This window comes from Thamnophis elegans, chromosome Z, assembly GCF_009769535.1.
Source record: "Thamnophis elegans isolate rThaEle1 chromosome Z, rThaEle1.pri, whole genome shotgun sequence".
NCBI lineage: Eukaryota > Metazoa > Chordata > Lepidosauria > Squamata > Colubridae > Thamnophis > Thamnophis elegans.
The window spans coordinates 88943716-88963218 of NC_045558.1; the positions used below are offsets into that span (position 1 = coordinate 88943716).

At 39.8% G+C, this 19503-nt stretch overlaps 1 protein-coding gene across 1 annotated transcript in view; it reads right to left on the reverse strand.

The window, feature by feature from the left end:
* REEP1 (receptor accessory protein 1) overlaps positions 1-19503 on the reverse strand; it is a 60562-nt gene that overhangs the window by 12705 nt on the left and 28354 nt on the right. The window contains exon 6 of the mRNA XM_032234924.1: positions 14352-14535. Coding sequence (XP_032090815.1) covers positions 14352-14535 — 184 coding nt within the window. The remainder of the gene's footprint in view (positions 1-14351; positions 14536-19503) is intronic.

The window sequence follows — 19503 nt, forward strand, 5'->3', positions numbered from 1 at the left end:
TTGAAGGCCGCTGAGAGGTCCAGGAGCACCAGAATAGAGGCCTGGCCCCCGTCTCTGGCTCTCCAGAGATCATCGGTCAGTGCGACCAAAGCAGTTTCCGTGCTGTAGCCAGGCCTGAAACCAGATTGGAAGGCGTCTAGATAATCGGCTTCTTCCAAGGACTGCTGAAGCTGAGAGGCCACCACTTTCTCAACAACCTTCCCAACAAAGGGGAGGTTGGAGACTGGACGGTAGTTATTTAAAACGGCTGGATCCAAGGACGGTCTCTTCAGTAGGGGTCTCACCACCGCCTCCTTTAACGGGGGGGGGGGGAAAGGACCCTTCCCGGAGAGACGCGGTCACTATCGCCTGGATCCAGCCCCGTGTCACCTCCCTGCTGTTCGCGACCAGCCAGGAGGGATATGGGTCCAGTACACATGTGGAGGCACTCACTGCTCCGATGGCCTTGTCCACTTCCTCAGGAGTAACAGACTGGAAACCAATCCAACGATGTCGCTCAAGACCCTCCCCTGGTACCTCGACTGGCTCTGTGCAATTGGAGTCCAGGTTTGCCCGAAGCCAAGCCACTTTATCCGCGAGAAATTGGACGAACTCCTCAGCCTTACCTTGTAAAGGAGTGCCCGAATCCCTCCCTTTAAGGAGGGAACGGGCTATCCTAAACAAGGCAGCTGGGCGTGACTCAGCAGAAGCTATCAGAGCGGCAATATGAGTTCTTTTTGACATCCGAATTGCCCGGAGGTAGGCTCTGATGCAGGATTTTAATAGTGCTCGGTCTGACTCGGACTTACTGGATCTCCAGAGGTGCTCTAGGCGTCTCTTTTGGTGCTTCATCTCAGAGTTCCTCAGTAAACCAAGGAGCCCTCCTGGATCCACTGCCTCGGATCGGCCGTAAAGGCACAATCCGGTTAAGGGCCCCTGCCGCCGCCGAGTTCCAAGCAACGACAAGCGTCCCAACTGAATCGCGGGCGAGAGTATCAGGTATAACACCAAGCGCCGTCTGAAAGCCCATAGGGTCCATAAGGCGCCTGGGGTGGAACCACCTAATCGGTTCCTCCTCCCTACAGTGGGGGATCGGCCTCCGAAAGTCAAGCCTCAGTAGGCAGTGGTCCGACCACGACAGGGGCAAGATCTCAATACCCCTCAGACCAAGATCGCAATTCCACTGCTTCGAGAGGAATACGAGGTCAAATGTGTGACCCGCCGAGTGAGTCGGATCCTGAATTACTTGGGTCAAGCCTATGGCTGTCATGGAAGCCATGAACTCCTGCACCCCATCACAGTGCTCGCCGAGCACTTCTTGGTAAATAGATTGGATTATTGCAGCAACTAGTGCTGCAGCCCTGGAACCATTTCTCCTAGATTTTATCACCAATCTTCCCCCAATGCAAAGATATATAAGCATACTGGTAGCGGTGGATTTACCAAAGTCAGTCATTTTATGATCTTGAAAAGGATCTCCTAATGTCCCAGGAAATGGCTCAGCTTCTTTTGGACCACATGTCTGAAATTACATGATTGAAGATTTGGTCAATCATGTAATTTCAGACAATGAAAATGCAAATTTCCAAATTTGGGAAGGCCCTCTTATTAAATATTTTTTTAAAACAAATTGAGGGATTCTTGGTGCTCTCTTGAGCTTGGTAGTTTCCTTGCAGACATTTCACTACCCAGACTAGGTAACATCATCAATGCTACTTCATTTCTCTTCCTTGTATCATCTGGCCCCAACAGAGAATCTGAAATGGTTAATCAACTGTGACAAGATGTACTATTTCATATCGGCAAGGCAACTGAACTGATCTTATAGCTCTTCCTTACAACAATGCAGAACACACCTCTACTGCTATGTCTTTGTTCCAAGCACCATCCCTTTTGATTCACATTTTCTGCACAAGAGGCAATCTGCCTAAAGCCTCTTAAAGAACAACTTAAACTGGTAAAGGGCACGTACAAAAAAGCAGCAGATGCATATAAATAAAGAGAGGACTAGAATTGCAGAAAGAAATTTGTCGTGCCTCCCCACTTTTCTTTTCTTTTTAATTCCAAAAGGCCTTCCAAGAAATTGGATAAAAATTGGCTCTTTCCCAGTGATTAAGCAAATAAACTCAGTTATACTCAAGTTGCAATTGGGAATTTTCATCAATGAAAATTCACCCTGTACCATTACTCTTTATTGGTCAAAGAGGCTCCCCCTGAATTCTGCATTCACAGGTAGCACTCCCCTCTTATACTGCTAAATGGGGAGGAAAAATATAAATTGGAAGCAATTCTAGACACAGAGGAAAGTGGGTAGAATACTCCTGGATTCAGAACTGCTGCAGATGGTAACCAAGATTAGAAGGGCTTTTGCCCAAATGCATAATATGCTCCAATTGCATTAATTCTTAGACCAGGAGACACTGCTCATTGTCACTCAGTCACTTCCTGATTGCATTAATGTATAAAATACATAGATGCATTTTACACGGGGTGGTTCTTGAAGAGCATTTGGAAGTTTCAGCTTGTCTAGAATGTAGTGGCACTTATAGTAATGGATGCTTCGTGATGTATTTACACAATACCTCTGCTTACAGGTGCAATTCAAATGTTAGTTGTTCTGTTTAAAACCTTTATGGCATGTGGCCAAATCTCATGTAAGCAGAACAAATCTGCTCCAGGTCCCATTGGTGAAGCAGTGTCAAGTGCTGACCTAGGGGGAATCCGTTCTTTGTCATGGTGCCTGTCTTGTGGAAGAGCCTCCACCCTGAGATACAGACAGCCCCAACCTTCCTGCCCTTCTGGAAGACTGTGAAAATCTGAATGGCTATAGCAATAGCACTTAGACATATACTGCTTTACAGTGCTTTACAGCCCTCTCTAAGCAGTTTGCAGAGTCAGCATATTGCCCCCAATTTGGGTCCTCATTTTACTGACTTGGAAGGAGGGAAGGCTGAGTCAACCTTGAGCCTAATAAGATTCAAATTGCCAAATTGCAGGCAGCTGGCAGGCAGCAGAAGTAGCTTGCAGTACTGTACTCTAATCCCTGCAACACTGTGGCTCATTGCCACTTTTTATCTTTTTGCCACCTAGAGATCCTGTAATAGAAGGGCAGATTTATTTGTTTAATAAATCAATTAAAATATATACATAGCAATCTTTTTTTCTTTTGTTCATTTATTTATGCTTTTTAGATTTTTCACTCCATTCTTAAATTTGAAACCATAGTAACTTTTGTTGGATCATAACAGAGGTGGTGTTCGGCAGGTTCTGACCAGTCCTCGAGAACCAATAGTGGAAATTTTGAGTAGTTCGGAGAACTGGTAAATACCACCTCTGACTGGCCCCACCCCCATCTATCCTCTGCCTCCTGAGTCCCAGCTGATCGGGAGGGAATGGGTATTTTATAGTAACCTTCCTCTGGAGTGGGGAAAGAATGGAGATTTTACAGTATCCTTCCCCTGCCACACCCACCATGCGGGAAACTACCCCATAATTGGCTGGGTGAAATTAGCTGGGATCAATAGGATAGGATAGAATATCTATCTGGATCAATTCTATCTGGATCAAAGGATCCCAGTGAACATTTGCCAAGAGCCATATGGAGAAAACAGTCCTGGGAAAGCTTTAGATAAGGAAGCCGAATTCATTTCGAGTGTCTATGTGAATAGCAATACACAGATACACACAGAGATGAGAGGCCTCTATTATCTGAGATATAAACACACAGAATTAGCCTTGCATCCTTTTGTCGCCTCGTGTAACAAATCAGTCATTCCCATATGCCTAATGTAGCTTACAATTCCATACCTCCTCATTTCCCCTTATCAAAGAGTACCTTTTGTCCCTCCTCCCTGCCTTTCTGCCAGGATGTGTAATCAAGAAGTGATTTGTAACATACTGTGAGATCCTTTGTTTGTATTAAACTGCTGACTAGCTTTCTTTGAACTTTCCTAATAAAAAGTGTTCTGGTTTAGCCAGAAACCACCATTTTCACCCAGTCTGCAGTGTGTGTGTGTCTCATTGCCAAAGCAGCCTAGGAATTAGAGATTCGTGAAGTGGTCCATCGGATTGTGAGAATACTTGTATCCTCAATGCAAGCTCACTCTCACAAGACGTGATCCATTTCACAACGCCAGGAATCAGTCGAGGTGCGACGCAGGGAGGCCCGGACAGGTCGAACGGACTTTCAGCGTGCCCAATATTCCCATCTCTTACCCAGCGCACTTTTCGTAAGTATGGGAAAAGATTTGTCTAAGGGGCGGGAGGCCCACCTTAAGGAAACAGGACCCCTGTCCAGAGAGCAGAAAGCTCACCTTAAGGAAATTGGACAGATAATTGGAGCTCATAAAATTATATTAAAGGATAACGGAGACACATTCACGCTTTCCAAAAAGCAGGCAGATGAATTAGCACCTTTAAACCCCACTGCCCCTCCCAAGTATGAGGAAATAACAACAAAGGCTATAAGGGGAGAGAAAAGGGAAAGCAAAGAGGAGATTTTAAAGCAAACTCCTCAGGAAGAAACATCTAACACCCCAGAAAAACTTAATATCCCTCCTAAATATGAAGAAGTAACATCAGAGATTGTAGAAAAGATAAAAGAAGAGATCAAACAACAGGCTCCTCAGGCAGAAAAATCTAATATTTATCAAGTTTTAAAAAGTACTGAGTACTCACTCGGTCCCCTCACTGCAGGAATGCAAAAAAAGAGAAGTGGGGACGATGTGAAGTTGGACGACTTGAAAATGTTAGCCACCTTTCCTGTTGATTTTGCAGGACAAAATCCTGTGTTCACCCCCTTGTCACATAATATTTTAAAAGATTTAAAATCAGCCATAACAACTTATGGATTATTGTCTCCATATGTGCAAGGTTTATTGCAGAGTTTGTCTGAAAATTATGTTTTATTGCCAAATGAATGGTACTCAGCAGCAAAAATACTTTCCACTTGGCAGATCGTCACGGAATGTTTAAAAACTCATGAACAAGCCGTGATGGGGGGACCAGACACCCCCCCGCTATATTCAGAAACCTCTTTTCTAAATTCACACTCTCACTCTGAATCCAAGGCTTTCTTTTCCCTTGTATGTATGCCTTTGAAGCTTCTCAACGTTACGCTTCTGTCTGTTTCACAGTCGGGAGATTAATTTTGGGGCATTCGGCTAGCCCGACACAAAAGGCTGCCTTTTATTTTCCTTCTCATTTCAATCTCTTGGCAAGTGAATCTGCCAGGCTTTTCCTATTTTCTTCCGGTGATCCCGGCTACCTTTCTTCCATTACCCCCCACGATGTCCCTCTTACGATGTCTCTCCTAGTCTTTCCTCATCTGATTTCATGTCTCAAGGAGTTCTTGCTTACTGACTCATCTAATTTTTCTTCTGATTGCTTTAAGCACATTCTTCTGCCTGAGCACCTGAAACTTTTTCACAGATGTTTCATTTCTCTGAAACCTGCACTTTTTGCAGCTCTAATTACAAAAGCCCGTGTCAGATCTGAATTGGAATGGAAAAAAAAATGTTTTTGTGAGTGCATGAATGTGTGCCTAAGTTTTTGTGCACTCTCAAGGTAATTGTAGATAAGATGTTTTCAATCCAAAAGACAGGGATTTTAAAGTGTTCACTTTTATAACAAATTTGCTGACTTTCTGGCCACCATCAGATGAAAATTGTTGCAGCTGTAATAGTTGTCTTTTAAAAGAAAAGTAAGAAATTTAGTAAGTAATGAGGTAAAGCCTGACTGAATGGGAAGACCTAGGTAATTGGACTTGATTACTTTGATGTAATGTCTGTTAAAAAACAATTCTTAGGTGTCCATCCCAGGTTCTGTAATTAAGGCACGTATCCGACCGGTTGTTTTAAAATTGCATGTTAATTTGTGGGGGAGAGATTTGTTGTCTCAGTTTGGGGCAACCCTAACTTTGGAGTAAGGTAGAGAAAGAGTGAAAAAAGAGTGAGAAAGAGGTAGAGAAAGAAAAGAAAGTGAATAGAGGTAAAGAGAAAGAGGAGAATTGACTAAAATTGATGTTTTGAAGTTTGTAAAAGGGCTTTGGCTTGAAGCCGTGAGGGTGAGAAGAGTAGTTAGGATTTAAACTGCTCTCTGAAATTCCTCGCTGTTTGAAGAATGCATGACAAAGGATTTTGCATGTGAAGTTAATTTACACAAGCAGTTTGATTGCAGTGTTAATATATGTTAAATGGTAAAAGTTGGTATGCACGTACTTTGATTTCTTTTATATATAAGAAACAGTAAGTTGCAAAGTTGTTTAATGGTATGTGTGTATGCTTGCGTGTTATCATTTCCAAGCTTGTTTAGAGAAGGCAGAGTGAGAACAAAGGAGAGATTAGCCCAGCCATTTCCCCCCCTTTCCTTTCCCCCTGAATCTTTCCTTGGAAGGAAACAGGAGAAGGGGGGAGAGAAAGAAGTGTGTGTGTAACTGCTTTCAGACCTAGAGGGAGAGAGACAGTAAGAAAATAGAGCTCATTGGCTTACATATAGCTTTTTGAACTGATGGTAATGAATGTTTTGTATTAAGAATAAATGAAATGGACCCTTTAATGAAACTTACATTAAAAAACAATGACCCAATTTGGATTGAACAGTGGCCCCTCCCTATTGTTAAATTAGAAGCCTTAAAAGAAATTGTACAACAGTTGTTATTAGATAAAAAAATAGAATTGTCAAATAGCCCTTATAATACTCCTGTATTTTTAATTAAGAAAAAATCAGGGAAGTGGAGAATGCTTCAAGATTTAAGAAAGATAAATGAAGTGATTTGTCCCATGGGACCCCTGCAATGCGGATTACCAAATCCTAATATCATTCCTCAAAATTATGCTTTAACAGTTATTGATTTAAAAGATGCCTTCTTCTCAATACCTTTACATAAAAAGGACAGAGTATTATTTGCATTTACAATTCCTGTACTAAATTATAGTGAGCCAACAGTAAGGTATCAGTGGAAAGTTTTACCCCAGGGAATGCTAAATAGCCCAACGCTTTGTCAATATTATATTAATAATATTTTAAAACATTTTAGAGCCAAGTATAAAGGTATCCTATTCTACCACTACATGGATGATATCTTGCTAGCAATAGAAAAGAATGCACAGAGTGCACATTCACAGGTTTTAAAAGAGATCATACAAGATTTTAATGATAAAGGATTTAAAATTGCTTCAGAAAAAATTCAAACTATGCCACCATATTTATATTTGGGACATAGAATCATGACATCTCATGCCTCACCAGTAATTCCAAAACTACCTGAAATGGATAAATGTAGTTTGGTGCAGTTACAACAATATTTGGGTTCAATTAACTGGGCACGTCCTTACATGGGATTAACTACGAGTCAATTACAACCTTTATTTGCATTGCTGGCAGGAGGAAAAGAGCCTGCTGCTATATTAACCATAGGGGACAAAGAAAAAGAGTGTATTCGGGTGATTGAGGCAGCCCTAACAAAGACTTGGGTGGACAGGATGGTTTCACACGTTCCTATCTCAGCTGCTATTTTCAATACCAAAAACTTGCCCACAGGGTGTTTGTTGCAAACACAACAGAAAAAAGTGTTAGTGATTGAATGGATACACTTAGCAAACAGCCCGGGGAAAACAGTTTCAACAAAACCTCTATTGTTATCCCAGATAATTATAAAGCTAAGAGAGAGAGCTCGAGCTATACTGGGAACGGATCCAGAAACTTTTTACGTTCCATATCCACTACCTTGGTGGGAAAAATATTTTCAAATATCAGACGCACTTCAATTGGCCTTAAGTGACTATTTGGGGACAATTAAATACCACTATCCCACAGATTATAGGTTTTTGTTACTGAATCTACAACATTTACAATTGACTTCCTTACAAAGTAAACTGCCAATTAAAAATGCAGTTACAGTTTTTGCTGACGGAACTAAGAACAGGGGTGCATGTGTGTATCAAATCTCAGGACAGTGGATGACTTACCACACGCACCCTCAGAGTTCAGCACAGCGTTCTGAGTTGGCTGCATCCATATTAGCATTTGAGAAATTAAAAGACCAAACATTTAATTTAATTGTGGATTCATTGTATGTTTACCAAGTGATTAATAACTTGTTTGATGCCTATCTTTCACCAACCCTAGATAAGCAATTGTTAGATATGTTTTTACAGTTACAGCAATTAATTATGGATAGAAAATTTCAATATTTTGTGGCTCATATTAGGAGTCACCAGTCACTTCCTGGTATGCTAACAGAGGGAAATGATTATGCAGACAAAGCCGCTAGGGAAAGTTTTATTGGATTTGCAACTCCATGGGAAAGCCATGAGTATTTTCATCAAAATGCAAAAGCCTTAGTGAAGATGTTTGGAATTTCAAAAACTGAGGCTGTAGCGATTATCCAGCAGTGCTCAACCTGTAGCAGGCAAGGTAACGCAATTCTTATGGGAGTTAACCCCCGAGGAATTAAACGATGTGAGATATGGCAAATGGACGTTACACAATACCATTCTTTCGCACCCTGGAAATATATTCATGTCACAGTGGATACCTTTTCAGGTTTTATTTTTGCAAGCCCACAGCGGGGGGAAACAACCAAACAAGTGATCAACCATTGTATGCGCTCTTTTTCAGTTTTAGGAAGCCCCCTGGAGATTAAAACAGATAATGGACCCGCATACAGTAGCGCTGCATTCGCTACCTTTTGTGATCAATGGAAAATTGTCCATAAATTTGGCATCCCATACAATTCCCAAGGACAGGGAATTGTAGAAAGAGCAAATTTAACACTAAAAATGATGCTTGATAAGCAGCAAGGCCCCTTTAAGACAGGGCTGCCTGAAATCCAAAACCGTTTGAGTAAAGCCTTATACTCACAGAATTTTTTAAATCTTACAGGCTCACCCATAGCTTCCACAGCTGGGGAAAGACATTTTCAGCATAGCGTAGTTTCTCCCCGCCCTCTTGTTTATTACAGACAATTGCCAGACCCTCAGTGGAAGGGCCCAGTGGAGCTCGTTACTTGGGGACGTGGATACGCTGCTGTGCAACTCCCGGACAGAGTGTTGTGGGTTCCTGGAAGATGCATACGACCGTTTCATGAGAGACCAGTAAAAACAGATGATAAAAAGGATCCCGAAGCAAGCCTATCCCTTTTGTTTCAAACAACAGACGACTAGAATTGCTGCTGCTCCCACTGTTATTCCTGTGAGCTGTGCGTTGACTGCAGGATCCCGTGTGACATTGTGATAATTGAACAGTATCTTCAGAAATATTTTAACTACACCAATCCCTCCGTCTCACACTGAACTTCGTATCACACCAACAGTACAACAAACTATTGACAATCTTTTTTATAACCATTATCACGTAAGATCTCTTGACCCCTCTTTTGATATTTAGTACTCAAGATGAAAATCCGTCCGGAACAGGTCGTTGGCCGGTCATATGTTCCCAGAGTACATCAGCCCCGATGCCCATTTTTCAGAGGACCTTCGCCTGGACAGGAAATGGGATTTTGGGATTTTTGGACTCCTCCGATGTCTTGTAAGCATTTTCTGTTGCACCTTTTGCTAATGATGTTGGGGATGGGAATTGTGCTTTTAATTGTATGGGGGGCATGTGAATATGAACGCAAAAATAAGAAGGGAATAGTGGAGGATATTCAAGAAATTCCTTTCACACACAACCACTCAAAAAGAGCGATCATTCCATACTCCAATGGGGAAAACTGCAATTCTCAAGGGATATGCATCTACCCTCACAATACATACGGAGAAGCCAATACACAAGTTACCTTAACTTGTTATTTGAAAAATCCAGCTGCAGCGTGTTTAATTACATGGCAATTTTTGCCTGCAAAATTCAAAAAGGCAATCCAAAATGTGAGAGGTATTTCACACCCGAAAGAGAACGGCTGTTTATCACATATTAAAGTAAAAATTACAGAGAATTCTATAGGTTGGTATCAATGCACACAATACCAAAAAGGGTTACCTAATAAAATGATAAAAACAGAAGTAACTTCAAGAGCAAGTATAAAATTTCCCCCAGTTAGTGAGTGGTTCTTAACACTATTGAGTTATCAACAAGAGATAGGAGGAGACAACTCTCACCACCTAACAAAAAGAGAGATAAAAGAGGACATTTGCACAGCCTTTTTACAAAAAACCAAACAAGGCAAAACAATTTCCATGACCTTAATATATTATACTATGAAACCTGAATGCAATGGAACTTTAATACCACCATGCACACATAACAATACACAATACAATCAGTGCCATACACCAAATGGGATACAATGTTATGAACCAAAAGCGGTAGGACCTATAACAAGTAGCATCTATGTTTATGGCTATAAAGGAGGATCTAGTTTAAAACATCAATTTCTTACAGCACAAAGATTATCAGGGTACATAGCCCATAATGTTTCAAAGGGAATGGCACCCATTACTGTTTGTTTTGATACATGTTTAGCAATTGCTATAGGGCAAGGAACAGGATCCGCAGGGGTAACCTGTGGAGGACAGTCGTGGGAACAATCATATATCCAAAACCATAGATATTTATTCACTCGCTCGACACTTTCAGCACATGGAGGCTATACCCAACCGAGTGTATATTGGTATACAAGTGGCTATGGACCTAACAATTTCGATCTTTCTATTACTCCAGTCACTACTGATTGTCAATCCCATCACTGCACACCACTCTGCCTTTCTGCGCAGGTAGCAGGTACTTTAGGCACCCGATACTATCATTATGGTATTGGTATAGATAAAGCAGGAAAGGATCCTTATGGATACATTATTGTAAAGATTGAAGCAACAAAATTGACAAATCAACCTGTAAAGTTTTTTTGGAGTTATGAGCAGGAGATTGCTAAACTTAACGATCTACCTACACCTCCAAAAGCAAAAAATATGTTTATTAATTTGGCTCAAGAAGTTGCTACAGAACTTATGTTAAAAAATTGTTTTGTATGTGGAGGAACCACTATGGGAGATCGCTGGCCATGGCATGTACAAGAAGCAAATTATACTGAAATAGCACAATGGAAAGGGAACTTCACCTTTAATAACAACTTCAATGAAACCTGGCAAGTTACCTCTCATATAATAGGTCACATATGTTATACCAGAAATAAAAATAATCAGACTAAAAGAAATAAACCTATGGGATTTTAAAAATGTTCTAATGAGTGGGAAAATAACACTTGGGTTTCTAATATGACCAAACCTGAAAACTCATTGCTGGAAGTAACTAAGTTACGACGACTTTCAGACCCTGAAAATGATACTATTGTGTGGAATTCACCTGATGGGTTATATTGGATATGTGGTAATTTTGCCTATAATATGTTACCCGCGGGGTGGTATGGGTCATGCATCTTGGGGGCGATTCAACCATCATTCTTCCTAATGCCTATAGAGAAAAAACAAAAATTGGGAGTCCCTGTATATGATACTCTTGAAAGACGTAAACGTACAATAGATCTTGCTAAAGGGATAAAAATAGGTAACTGGAAGGATGATGAGTGGCCCCCTGAGAGAATTATTGCATATTATGATCCTGCGACGTGGGCACAAGACGGTTCGTGGGGATATAGAACGCCTATATATATGATAAATCGCATTATTAGATTACAAGCTGTATTAGAAATAATTACAAATGAAACTGCATTGGCATTAACTAAGCTTGCAAAAGAAAGTGTATTGTCAAGAACTTATATTATGCAAAATCGTTTAGCCTTAGACTATTTGCTCGCTGCCGAGGGCGGAGTGTGTGGTAAATTTAATCTTAGTAATTGTTGTATACAAATTGATGATTCTGGAATTGTGATAGAAAAAATAACTCGAACTATGATACAAACTGCACATGTTCCTGTACAAACTTGGAAAGGCATATTGGACACTGATGGTTGGCTTGGAGGTATTTTTAACAATTGGAAGCAAGGTTTATTTTTTATTGGGATGATATTTTTGGGATTAACCATGTTGCCATGCATAATACCATTATTGAGATCCACTATGCAGAGTATTGCGGACGCTGCTATCCAGAAGCATCACGCATTATTAATAAGTGTCAACACATCAGAATTAATAATCCCTGGATATCCAATGGAAGGGGGATTTGTGAGAAAGAAACAACCCATGGCAATTGCTTCCATTTAAAAAATAAAAAAAGAGGAGATGTGGGAAACTACCCCATAATTGGCTGGGTGAAATTAGCTGGGATCAATAGGATAGGATAGAATATCTATCTGGATCAATTCTATCTGGATCAAAGGATCCCAGTGAACATTTGCCAAGAGCCATATGGAGAAAACAGTCCTGGGAAAGCTTTAGATAAGGAAGCCGAATTCATTTCGAGTGTCTATGTGAATAGCAATACACAGATACACACAGAGATGAGAGGCCTCTATTATCTGAGATATAAACACACAGAATTAGCCTTGCATCCTTTTGTCGCCTCGTGTAACAAATCAGTCATTCCCATATGCCTAATGTAGCTTACAATTCCATACCTCCTCATTTCCCCTTATCAAAGAGTACCTTTTGTCCCTCCTCCCTGCCTTTCTGCCAGGATGTGTAATCAAGAAGTGATTTGTAACATACTGTGAGATCCTTTGTTTGTATTAAACTGCTGACTAGCTTTCTTTGAACTTTCCTAATAAAAAGTGTTCTGGTTTAGCCAGAAACCACCATTTTCACCCAGTCTGCAGTGTGTGTGTGTCTCATTGCCAAAGCAGCCTAGGAATTAGAGATTCGTGAAGTGGTCCATCGGATTGTGAGAATGCTTGTATCCTCAATGCAAGCTCACTCTCACACCACCAAGCTACACCATGCCCACCAAACCATGCCCACAGAACCAGTAGTAAAAAAATTTGAATCCCACAACTGGATCATAACTACCTTTCTATAGTGTATGGAAAAAGTATTCTCGTCCAGCACTTTTATGAAAGAAAATAAAAATTAGCTTTATTTAGGAAATAATAAGTTACATGATTCTATCTACAGCTAAGAGCCTGTGGACTGATCTCTTCTAGCCTGAACAGGGATGGGTTTCAACCGGTTCGCGGCGGTCCCTGTGAACTGGTTGGTCGGCGAACCCGGAAGTAAGTAACTTCCGGGAACGGCAAAGGGCCCACCCGCCCGCCCACGCTCCTTACCCGGTTTCAAGGAGTTCTGCACTTCCACGCATGCGCAGGATGCATACAGCGCCTGCGCGATCCTCCAGGAGCAACTGGAGCATCGCACAGACGCTAGTATGCATGCGTGCTCCGCGCGTGTGCATGAGGACGCCGCCGGCCGGCGAGAAACCCACCCCTGAGCCTGAACTATCAGAAAGTAGAGAGAACTGAATTGAGAGAGAAATTAACAGCCTTGGGAATATCCAACAGATGAAATGTTATCTAGAAATATATGAAGTATATTTTGTCTTTTACACAAGGAGAAGCGAGAAAAAAGTGCAGTAATTTCCTATGCTAAATATTTTGGAACTATTTCCTTAACAATCAGTAGGTTCAAGGGTGAAGAAACGTAGCCCATGCAAAGTTGAATTTCAGCAGCATTAACATGTGTGACATTTTCATGCAGTTTTGTTTAATGTAAGTAACATCTCTGCTCCAGCTTTTTCCAAAGAAGGAAGAATTAACTTTATTACCATATTATCCTGGGAGGGTGTAATGGAATTATGCAAAAGATGCTGCATCCTCAGGAAGGGTGCTTGGGAGTGTGCAAGAGCTGCCCTACAGATCAGAAAGGTGTAAGAGCTTGTAGCATACTGGAGGTCAGATATAGTGAGCAGACATGTGCAGTTCATTGGCAGAATGCAAGCGCAGAGTATCTGGAGAGACAGCATGAATGCGAACAACTTGCAACCTTCCCTACTAGCTTCCCTCTTGCTCATGCTCCTTGCAAACCTGAAGCATGGGCAACTATGATTTAAGTTTGTGCTTCCTGCCAGCTTCCCTATTGAATTGTGGGATGCTATCAGGGAGCATTAGAAATGACAATCATATCACCCTGGCTGACCAAGCAGCATGGTAGTGCTGAATCTGCAGCAGCATAGCAGTGGCTCTAAAGTGGCCACAAGTTTCCCAAATTTCATTCTTCAGGAGCAATGGGTCTCAGCATTGTGTAAGTTAATCTGTTTGAGGTACCTTGGTTTAAAAATTGCTGCCTTGTGACTCAGAGTTTTGCCCAACTGAAGGTTACAAACTCATTCTAAAAATGTCCTTTTAAAGTATGTTTGAAATTGGAACTATTTGGGATCTCGGGGAGTACAAAATTCAATGTTATTGTGTCATCTTGTGTTCATTTTTAATAATTGATGATAGGAGGAAATTTTAACAATTAAGTCTGCAGGCAACTCCTACTAACCTGAACGTCCAATACCGTCTGATGCAATTTTGGAAGTTTTCGACTGACTCTGCTTGCTACTTGCCCGTGCAGAAACTGATGGGGCATGAGACAGTGGAATTGCAGTGCTGCTGGTCTCTCCTCTAATTGTGGTAAGATCTTGCATGCTAAAACTCCGGAGCCTCTCTGACAGCGCTCCTTGACCCTGTGAAAATCAATTGTGACACATAATAACTTTTTGATTCAGAATAATAGGTATTTGTGAAGAAAAAGAGAGAAAGAAAGCACATATTGAAAATCCATTATTTTGAGTGACAGATTTGGACATACTTCATCTCTCCTTCAATAAAATGGCTTATTTTTAAAATTGTCATGTTTTTATGCATATTAGTATATATGGACATTTTATTCATCCTCATACTCAAATAAAATTATTTCTAAAACCCTTTTTGAGGGGCAACTTGTATTGTAAAATTTTGAGAAATTTATAAATGTGAAAGAATATTCCCAAAAGAACTATTTTCTTGACAGAGAAAAGCATTCTCTTCCAAAGTTTCAACTCCCCTATTTTGTAGCCACCAGCACTCAGTTTTTGAGCAATAATGGCATTTCTGGGATTCATCTTTCCTTGCTAGAATTCTTGAGGACATTATAAGCAGGCTGCATTCTTACTCCCTTCTGATATCACCCATAAATTAGTTGGGGAAGGAATTAAAAAAAGCTCATTAGATCATGGGTTCATTTTGTTCAGAATGTTCTTATATCACATTGATTGGTGATTTCATACAGGAAGCTTTCTCAACCCCTCTGGAGATACTGGGGACTGATGTACAAATGATGTGCTCCACTACTGAAGAATTGCTTTTTCACACTTAAATGGATATAGAATTGTGGCTGCATTTAATATAGTGGGTTAATCTTTGTTTCAGATTGTCTTAATGCACACTAGAATGACCATTTCCAAACCAATATTCTTAATTATGCCTCTGTAAATTTTGTAGAAGTGTTTTTTTACATAAGATTGAAAAGTTGAATATTTAATATTATTCCTCCTTAGACTGATTTAAAAGTGTTTATCTTACATTCTTGAGGTTCCCAGTATCAAGCATCAACTCACAGAAGACTTGGTTATTACTATCATTCCTTCCCATAAAAATGGATTTAGTTGTAGAGGAACATTTTATCCACAGATGATATTTCTCAAGTACTGTCATAAATACAATATACATAGTTTTATTTTCATATAAAGATCACTCTCTCTTTTTCTCAAGTGGTCATGATCTGAATATACATATTACAGGTGTTTTTTCAAAAGATTTAACATCTTTTGCTATAGAATGGAGATGTAGAAACAATGGTTTTTTATATTATATATAAGTGATTCTAGATAATTATGATGTTTCAGAGATTAATTCTTGAATAAAATTCTATTTTAAAAGAGGGGGAGGGAAACATGCAAAAATTCTTTTAGCAAAAGAGTTAGAAATACAGAGCTATTCAAGACATTGGCAGGTCTTGAAAACAATCTATAATAAAACAACAAATATAAGATTTGTGTGTGTGTGTTAAAAATAGGAAAAAATGAACTTGGGATTTATGGGTTTAATGATAAGACATGGTACAAGATGGAAAGAAGAGACCAATAATGTATCCTTAGAGAGAGAGGATAAAATATAGAATATATAAAATATCATTGCTATAAAGATCAGAAACCACTCTTAAGATTTTTTTCTTTTTCTCTCTCTCATTTTATTTCTCTTATTTACTTAATTCTTTTCTATAACTTTATTATTTAAATTTATAGTGCTTTACTTTGCAAATAACTTATTTAATATTTTTTTTTAAATACATACAATACTCTCGAGCAGATAGCAAGAGCACTTAGACTTATATACCATTCCTCAGTGCTTTACAGTCCTCTCTAAGCAGTTTACCGAATCAGCATATTGCTCCCAACAATCTGGGTCCTCATTTTAGCGACCTCGGAAGGATGAAAGGCTGAGTCAACCTTGAACCACTCAGAATAGAACTCCTGGAGTGAGCAATGAGTTAGCCTGCAATACTGTATTCTAACCACTGAGCCACCACAGCTCATCACCACATGCTATTGAACTGGTAGTAATAAAGATGTAACTGATGTAAACAGGTGTCAATTTAATAAAATACACACAATGACTGAGATTCAATAAAGACAATAATAATCAAAGGCAATACATTTGATTTAAACATAACATACTTCTAGCTAACTGATTTTTTTCCCAAGGATTTTTTTTATGTGCAATAGGTTTTTCTCTGACTCAGTTATCCCTAGGCTTCAGTCCCTGAGGATTCCAGTCAGTTAAATTTGGAGGCTGCTTGGGTCATGGAAGATATACTGGTTTTCTTCTTAGCCTCCATTCCCAATCTCTGCTTTAGTTTTCAAAACAACAAACCATTTTTCTCTAGCAAAAAGGGAGGAGTTTAAGTAATCTGATTTTACAGGTAAGCCAAAGCATATTACTATCTCTTTTACAACTCTAGATTCATTGTCTGTGATGAATTAATACGGATAGAAACAAAATGTGTTTGCTGTCAGTGGAGCTGACTGACTCATTCACCACATGTCTCTCTTTTAAAAGATTATGGAGTTAGCTAAATACTGCTCTGTCTGCTAGGATGATCATGCTAAGAACTGATTCTCTCAACACAGTGGTTCTCAACCTGTGGGTCAGGACCCCTTTGGGGGTCGAACGACCCTTTCACAGAGGTCGTCTAAGACCATAGGAAAACACATATTTTCGATGGTCTTAGGACCCGAGACACCAATTTTATGGTTGGGGATCACCACAACATGAGGAACTGTATTAAAGGGTCGCGATTGGGAAGGTTGTCTTAACACAACATACAGACAGTCCTTCGACTTATGACCATAATGGAACCTGCCCATTACAGTTGTAAGTCATTAAGGTTATACAGTGGGTCACCAATATGACCAGTTCAATGTTATGACTTTTTTTTTGCAATGGTTGTTAAGGCATTGCTGCTGTCATAAAGCAACCACTATGATCATAAGGCAACCATATGTTCACTATAAGGCATTTTTACTGAAAACTGGAAGACACTGAAAATAGTCATGAATGCAGCCAACTGTTGAGCATTCAACATGTGGTCATGTGATTGGAAGGCATTGCAACTTCAGAATCAGATCATAAGTATCTTTGAGGGAGTCCATCATAACTTCAAATGGTTGCTAAGCAACCAGTTATAAGTCAGGGACTACCTGAATGTAGAACATGCAATTAGTTAAGCATAAATGGATATGTCTGTGTGAAATATTTATTCATCAATGGTAATTTCTATGCTACTGTTGTCCAAAATAGTTCTGTTGGCAATATCTTTATTTTTTTTTAGATTCACTTCTTGCATTGTTGTATAATTATTGATCCCTTGAAAGAATTATCTGAACAACACATCTGTCATTCTATCTTAAAGCTATATTTCTGCGGGATAAGACTCCAGGACACTAACTTATTATGGTGGGCTTCTCAGAACTATTCAGTCAGTTTTGTGTTCAAATCAACATTTCTACAGAGAACAATGTAATTTCTCATAGATGCATACCACAGCAGAGCCCACTCTGCTGAGAAGAATGGGATTCTCTTATCAACAGTTTCTTAGGAACACCATTGGATGAAGAGTTTGGTGTTAACAATGCTTCAATGCCCCTCTCTGAAAATCTGTGATTAATGTGATCAGCTTTTCAAAGTCTAAAGCTTCTAAGACAATACTACAACTAAGAGCTGCTTTCAGCTGCTAAAACTCATCCTGGCAGTTCTCAGTCCACACCTGCACATCTGTTTCTTTCTTCACTAAATCTAACAAAACAAGCTATAATTTGGCTGTACTTGGAACAATTTCAGGAAGTAATTGGCTGGTGCCAAGAACAACTGCACATATTTTTTATTAGTTGAAAGATAAGTCTTGATGACATATTCTCATTGGCCATCTAGTATTGAGGTAGACTAAATTATTCAAGCCAACTGGATAGGGATTCCAGCCTTCCTGATGCACTGAAACACCACCTCAAATATTACAGCCGCTCTTCCCAGGTGGCCAGATTTTTTATTTAGCCTACCTGACAGGGAATACTCCCAACATCCATGGCTCCTCATTTCTTCTCCTTATGTAATGTTTTTATGATAGCATGTAGCTTCCATACCAATCCACCCAGTTAATTCCCTTTTTCAAAACTAGCTTTTAAATCCTTGTCTACTGGGGGCAAAAATCCAAATGATCACTTGGTGTCAACCAAATATAGAAAAGCCCTAATTAAGTAACTGTTATATTGAATAGTCAATTAGTGGATCCATTGTTTCATGATTTCTTAAAAAATCAATAGCTAATGGTAAGGACAAAAAAAGATTTAAAAAATAGTTCGTGGAGTAACAAAGCAGTGTGCTTGCTAATTAAAGGATAGTTTTGTTTTATTATTTATTTGACTGATCCCAGGAAGATCAAGACAGCATGCAGAACATGACATAGACTGCTAATATGGTGAATGATATTGGATGCGAGTAGAGTTTCTAAGTGAACCACAATCACAGCCCTTGGAATGATGCCCTTAAAACTATACAAATAACAATATATACCTATTTTTACATGATACAGAGTAAGCCATGTGGAGAAGGCAGCAGGTTTTAGGCAACATAACTTTTTGCCAGCTCCAAAGCAGGAAGGGGACATGGCAGCCCAGTGGGTGTGGCCAAAGATAATATCTGTAATTATTCAACAATGAACAGAAATGGACCAATAATGATCCGGACCATACCCACTCTCATGGCCTTCAGGAAAACTGTAAAAACTTGGCTGTTCCAGCAGGCCTGGGGCTGTTGACCTCACTGTTGAGGTCCAGCCCCGATTAGAATGAATGTATGAGGTGTTGCTGTTTTTAAACTGTTTCTTTCGTTATGTGTTTCGTTATGTGTTTTTTCTCTTTATTTTTGTAAGCCGCCTGGAGTCCTTCAGGATTGGGTGGCATATAAATGTGTCTAATAAATAAATTAATTAATTAATTAAGAATGTAGGCAATGAGCAACTAGCTTTGGTGAAAAATCTTACAAATGACTTATTTTGCACTATAGGTAGTCCTTGATTTAAGACCACAATTGAGTTCTGAATGTTGGACCTAGGTCAC